This window comes from the organism of the source record quoted next, unplaced genomic scaffold, assembly GCF_019419815.1.
Source record: "Pyrus x bretschneideri cultivar Hongxiangsu unplaced genomic scaffold, Pyrus_bretschneideri_v1 Contig27, whole genome shotgun sequence".
In the NCBI taxonomy this organism is placed as follows: domain Eukaryota; kingdom Viridiplantae; phylum Streptophyta; class Magnoliopsida; order Rosales; family Rosaceae; genus Pyrus; species Pyrus x bretschneideri.
This window is the reverse complement of record NW_025999579.1, coordinates 1,739,625-1,746,274: the sequence shown is the minus strand read 5'-3', so window position 1 is coordinate 1,746,274 and position 6,650 is coordinate 1,739,625. Positions and strand designations below refer to the sequence as shown.

The following is a 6,650-nucleotide window of genomic DNA, read 5'->3' as shown; positions in this document are numbered from 1 at the left end:
GTAGACCTTGAGGCTCGCAATCAAAACTAAGTGCTAAGCGTGCCACTGCTATGTCATATAGTAGATGTAGAACAAAATTGTTTTTAGTCGATTACTTGCGCCCCAAGTTACTCGGACTTCTTGTTATCAAATGATTGTTGTGGATGGGTTAAGTCCACATTAAGTTCTTTTTCTTGCCTTGTGACCAAGGACTTTCAATTCATAGTCTTGTATGTTTGAAAGTCATTTGTTTGGTTCTTGATTGGTTTTAAATGAAAGCATATCCATTAAACTGACTAGATCCAGATACAAATAAAACTTTTAAAGTAGGAAAGCAGACGGATATGACTTGAATACATAATGGAGAATGCATTAAGTAATAGATCTACAAATTCAGAAAACAAACAAAGAGCTTCGGGCAAAAGGTTCAAGATTTCACCTTGTCTAGCAAGGTTGAACCTCTTGCAATCACTTCTCTTTGGGTTTATAGAGGTTTCTATGCTAAAAAAGGATGTATGGTAAACCAGTTTACACAAGGGAATCGATACTATGCCACTAGAGGTGATAGCATAGATTCTAAAAAAGACAAAAGATAGCTTTTGTGAGGGAGATATCCTGAAAATGACTGAGATCTGGGCTGATTACAACTTTTAGATGCAAATATGGCATGAGAGTAGAGTTTGTATATTTGTTTGTTTGATTAGTTGAGTGTCTTTGTTTCTAGGGCCTCTTCCTCATTTTATAGACAAATTAGCCCGACTGCAGTGACTTTACTCTTGCCCGAAAGCATTTGGAAGGGTAGTGAGTTATCAGCTTTTTACTTGTACTGCCATTGAAAAGTGCTTTTTGGCTGATTGTGAGTTAATTCTCATCACTTGACATTTAAATCATAGGCACATGGCCTATGCATTAATGGGAAGGAGCCAATTTGTCTTTGGGCTTGATGTTTGGGCTTCGGGTAAATCTTCTTTTAATTGGCATATTTGAGCTTCTTTATCCTTGCAGTCCAATGTTCAAATATTAACTCAAACAACGACGTTGAAGTTAAACCATAGATTTCAACCAAATCCTTCTTTAAAAACGTAAAAAGAATGAAATCACCAAATCCGAACGCCAGATTGATGATTTCTGAACATTTGTGCATCTAATTGTTTTTCCTTATTAGGTAGATCAACTGTTATGGATGAAGATAATAGACATAGTACCTTTAACTTTAAACACACCTACGTAATTGCAGGGGTAAAATAGTAATTGCACCGCACAATCCGGGTCTCCGAATCGGAAAGAGCTCAGCCGGAGCAGGCCGCGCCAGCCGTTTCCGCCGCAGTAGCGACGGCATCACTTTGCCGTGGAGTGGAAGCGAGCAAAATCCATAACTATTTATTTTATTTTTTTCGGAGGAGAGAGAGAGAGAGAGAGAGGGAGAGAGAGTAAATGCGATTTGTTTTTTATTCAGGAAAGTAAAGGAGAGACGAAAGAGAAGAAGGGGAGAGAGAATATTTCTTGCCTCCTTCGTTTCAATGGCGCCTACTGAAGTCTGAAACAGCAATCTCCTTCTGAGATTTCTCACAATCTGAAGTCTCGACTCTCGCAGCGGACGACGTCGTTTTACGGCGATGATGAACTGGTGGAGAGTGTTGAAGTCCGTGCAGGCCTTGGTGGCCCACAGCCTCCTCTTCTCCTTTACGCTACTGCTCGTCCTCAAGCTCGACGGCGTCGCCGCCTCCTACTCTTGGTGGTCCGTTTACTCTCCCTCCCTCCCTCTCTCTCTCTCTCTCTCTCTCTCTCCTAAGTTCTTCAGCTCTAACTTTTGTTTAATTTGAATGGAATTGTTAAATTTTAGGGTGGGAAAGTTTGGGAATTTTGTTGGATTGATGAGGCAGGTGATGGGTTTTGTTTGGTTTGATGGAAAATTGGTTTGCATGTGACCTGTGTATATTTGTGATTGAGAAGAAAAGGAAAAAAGTTTGAAATTTTGTTCTAATTGGTGAGAAAATGAAATTAGAAACTGTGTAATTTTGGTGGAGAAATGGCAGCTGGTGTGAAAAGAGGAATTGGTGTGCTTATAGATTGGGAAATTAATTCACTGGTGTCATAGGCAGTGCAAGTTTAGGATCAAGGAGCGTTCTTCAATTCGAATGGGATTCAAAATTCTTGTTATTACAGATGAAGCGTCATTGTCCGTGTTCTTTTCGTTCTGCGTTTTAAATGACATGAACTATTTGGTAAGAACTCCAAAGAAAATAAATAAGAGCCTGTATTGAACTGTTTCGTGCCAATAGTCATACCGCCCATGGTCCATTTTGTGTGCTACGTACATTAGGAAACAGTCTTCCAAATGACAGTGGTATTGGCACCTCTTTGAAGATATTTCGTTGTGAAAAGTTTGATAGAGAAAGGTGACTTTCATATATATATATATATGCATATGTTAGTTAGAACTTTAGAACCACCCGAGGGCATATATCTTCTTAGCATCAATCACTATAGTTTCTTTCTGAGTTGTTTTGCGTTTTCGTTGCAGGATAATTTTCTTTCCACTTTGGATATTTCATGCAGTTGTTGCCCGAGGAAGATTCTCATTACCTGCTCCTTCTGTTCCACACGGTCGTCATGTATGTCATTGTGTTTCTTTACAGTTGTGTAGATTATTTCCATTACACTGATACCCTGTGTGGTTTGAATACAAAAGACTAAAATTTGTCATTTATAATTGTGAATCTGCACCACTAAGATTTTCTCTGTTGTACAGTGGGCACCATGTCATGCTGTTGTTGCCACACCATTGCTAGTTGCATTTGAGTTGCTCCTTTGTATATATCTTGAAAGTGTTTCCGGTACGCACCCTACTCCTTGCTTTTATCCTTGAAAAAAATGATTTTGGGGACTGATACGGTGATGCCTACTTTCATGGGTCGGAAATGCATGCAGAAGATGTTGACCCTAATGAAGTTTATTGATTTTTCTTTTAATGCATCAAACTGTGAACTCTGTACTGAGCTGTTATGCTTTAAAATGCCCTGTTACTAGAAGGATTTCATCTTTGGATAATAGAATGAGTCCTAGTGCAAGACCCTGATTAGTTATCTCTTTGCAGTTCATGGTTTTGCAGCTGTCAACTTGAAGGTTGTCTTTCTACCCTTACTGGCCTTTGAAGTAATTATTCTAATTGACAATTTCAGGTATCTCCTTTGACATTTACTCTTTTTGTATCTCATATTTTAGTATAAGTTGTATAACAGATTACTGTTTATTTTTATTGAGAAAACATCAAATATCTATTACAGAAGAAAAAAAAAAAAAAAATCATTTTTGTGTTGTTAGATATAATTAAGAATATGGAAATATGTATTGTGTTAGCCATAATCCTCCCTTGTTACTTTCTCTTCCCCCCCCCACAGAAATGCTCTAGTGTAGTGGGTGTTTTTTGCTGATTTTAATCGATATTCATTTCTTTAACAGGATGTGCAGGGCTCTAATGCCAGGGGATAATGAAGGCATGAGCGATGAGACAATATGGGAGACACTTCCTGTAAGTTTTGTTTCATTAGTTGATAAACTGTCCAAGGATTAGCAAACTTTTTCATACCACCTTATTCTAAAGTGATAGTTTATATGGCTTTGATAAAATTTATCTTCTACGTTAACAAGTCTTCAAGGAAATATAAATTATTTGGAGAAGTGTCAATCACGTAAAAGCAATGAAAATGAATCGTCTATTTTCTCTGCCATCACTAATGTCCGAAGAAGATAGTGTCATACAATGGATAGCAATTGTTAGCTTTTCCTACGAGATTTCCCAAAGTTTCTTATCATGGTACTCAAGTTTAAATGAATAGTTTTTCCATGATATTGCTTGCAATTTGTGTTTTATCCTTTTATATTTGGTGCATTTTTCTTGTTCAAATTTACTATTTTGTAATGACATCATGGCATGTCCATTTGTGTTATCTTTAACTTTCAGATATAGTGGGAAAATAGTTTAACACTTTAGGTTGGGTTTTACTTTTAGTAAGTATTTAATTAATATTTGATGTGAGAGTATTAGGTGCCTTTTGAAATCCCCCCGTCTTACTTTCTGTTCAACTTAAATGTTTGTTTTAATTTTACCTAGTTTTAGAAACTCAATTTTGGAAACTGCCGTTAATGGTTTGCCAATGTATTTCTTGTAGCATTTCTGGGTAGCAATCTCCATGGTTTTCTTTGTTGCTGCTACAGTCTTCACTCTGCTTAAGTTATGCGGTAATTTCTGTTACTCCTTGCTGTCAAATGTAACAATGAAAAATGCATTCAAAATGGTGTCTTCTCTTATTACTCCTCTGTAATATCCTTTCTCTGGACAGTCCTATTGATCCATAGCACTATCATCTTAAATATGCATACATGCACATATATATTCTCACTGTATACATGTATATATGTATATGGTAGGGAAGAGGTACAGAGAGAGTCCAAAGTAGTGTTTTAATTTTCTGAGATCTTCCTCATATGAAATGTGCAGGTGATGTTGGTGCTCTTGGTTGGTGGGATTTATTTATAAATTTTAGGTACAGTTTCTGTGCTTCTTGTGCTTATATATCCTATTTTGTAGCTACTTATTCTGTTTGCTTTTATAGTGTAAATTAAAAATTCGGCTCCTATTTTGGGTGACTAAGAAGTGCATATGTTTCACAGTATTGCAGAATGCTTTGCCTTTCTTGTCTGTACAAAGTGGTCCAATCCAGTGATTCATAGAAATTCTCGTACAAGAGAAGCTACTTCATCTTCTACAACTATTAGATATCTTGACTGGAATAGTAGTTTAGTAGTTTCAGCAGAAGAGGATCAGAATCAAGATAGAATGTGTGGTCTGCAAGATATTGGTGGGCATCTTATGAAAATTCCCGTGATTGGCTTTCAAGTTCTCCTTTGTATGCGCCTTGCGGTATGTCATGTTTTTGGGTTGTGGTTCATGGCTACATTTTGGGTAATTTTATTAACTGACCTTCTGTAACTTCAAATTTCAGGGAACCCCAGAAAACGCTAGACACATCCCACTTCCAGTTCTCTTCTCTCCTCTTTTTTTACTCCAAGGCGCCGGTGTACTATTTTCTGCATGTAGGTTGGTGGAGAAAATTGTACTTTTGTTGCGTAGTGGGGCTGGCACGGGATTATATTTTAGATTTTCTTCAAGAGCTCATGACTGCTTCGGGTTTTTGCACCATGGTTCTAGGTAGAAAGTTTGTTTTTGTTTTGTTAATTCACTCTTCCCTGATTCTGAAGAGATCTTTAATAAGCGGATTTAAACCCATTGGATTTATATAAGCAGTAAATGCAGTGAACATACTATGGAATGATTCTAAATTTGAAAATTGTTTACTGCAGGCTACTGGGCTGGTGGTCGATAGATGAAGGAAGTCGAGAAGAACATGCCAAACTGTTTCATGAGGGGGCATCCGGGTTAGTACTGTTCCTTGTCTTCTATGTTCTCTGAAAGATCTATACGCAACTGTGATACAGTTTGCAGTTTGAACTATGAAAGTGCTATTCGCACACCCCTTTTTACCTCCCACACACCCTTAGTTAAATTTTGTCCATTGTCTTCTTCAGTTCATTCGATCCGATGGTCAAAAGTTGAGAAGGGTGTGTGAGAGGTAAAAATGGGTGTGTGGATAGCACCACCCTTAAAAAATTCATGAAACTTCTAGATCTAGCGTTTCTGATATTTGTATATTTGGTTCTTAAAATGCAGATACAACACTTTTTGTGGTTACCCACCTGAGATAGTGAAGAAAATGCCTAAGAAGGATCTCACTGAGGAGGTGATCATAGCGCCTTTGTTTTTGTTGCTTTTGGCTAGTTATTATATATTGTCCAATACTTCATATATATAAATCTTCATTTGTGCCTTTGAATTATTATCTAAAATATCAGGTGTGGAGACTTCAAGCGGCTCTTGGCGAACAGACAGAAATCACCAAATACAGCCAGCAGGAGTACGAAAGACTTCAAAATGTAATTCTTTCTCATCCTTAACTGGTTGTAGCGCATGTGCATGTGTGTGGTTTCATTTTCAGAAACTTGGTATCTTCGATTGTGACCGAAACTTTTTTGATACTCTATCGGTCAGGAAAAAGTGTTATGTCGCGTTTGCTTCGAGGGAGAGATTAGTGTGGTCCTGCTACCATGTCGGCATCGTGTCCTTTGCAGGTACAATCACATGACTCTTAAGTTTGTAAATTTTTCAATTTGGTATAGATGCAACTCGTGCTCATTGTTTTTCAATATCGCGCAGTTTCTGCTGTGACAAATGTAAGAAGTGCCCGATATGCCGTGAATCAATCGAGCAGCGGTTACCTGTGTATGATGTTTAGGTTTCAATCCACCCGTCCCGCTTCGAATGTTGTATAATATGGAACTGGGGTAGATAGAGCGGGACGGTAACCTTGATTCGGCAAATGTTCTTAACACGGATTATACTCTAACTTCCATGGTGGTGAGTTTTACTGGTTCTAATTAAGCAAAGCAAAGGATTATAGGAGATGCAAGATGTGCAGTCACTTTTACAAAAACTGAGTAGCATTTTTCTCTGTTTTTTCTACCTTTTGAAATTGTAAATATGCAGAGTGGAAAGTACTAGTATAACAAGTGAGTCATAAATGATAGTTTTACGAATGGTCAATTTTCACTGA

At 37.6% G+C, this 6,650-nt stretch overlaps 1 protein-coding gene across 1 annotated transcript; it reads left to right on the top strand.

Annotated features, from left to right (window-relative positions):
• The first annotated feature begins 1,111 nt into the window (after positions 1-1,111).
• Positions 1,112-6,650, top strand: LOC103929572. Its single transcript, XM_009338796.3, has 14 exons — positions 1,112-1,717; positions 2,504-2,594; positions 2,732-2,816; positions 3,077-3,161; positions 3,442-3,511; positions 4,152-4,221; positions 4,481-4,526; positions 4,654-4,903; positions 4,986-5,191; positions 5,344-5,418; positions 5,711-5,780; positions 5,893-5,973; positions 6,089-6,168; positions 6,254-6,650. Exons 1-14 carry the CDS (start codon positions 1,596-1,598, stop codon positions 6,330-6,332), a joined length of 1,410 nt encoding a protein of 469 aa, XP_009337071.1. The 5' UTR covers positions 1,112-1,595; the 3' UTR covers positions 6,333-6,650.

Coding starts and splice junctions, on each gene's coding strand:
- LOC103929572 (XM_009338796.3), top strand. CDS start 1,596: ATGATGAACTGGTGGAGAGTGTTGAAGTCCGTGCAGGCCTTGGTGGCC. Junction 1,718..2,503: donor GCCGCCTCCTACTCTTGGTG/GTCCGTTTACTC, acceptor TTTTCGTTGCAG/GATAATTTTCTTTCCACTTT. Junction 4,222..4,480: donor CACTCTGCTTAAGTTATGCG/GTAATTTCTGTT, acceptor TGAAATGTGCAG/GTGATGTTGGTGCTCTTGGT.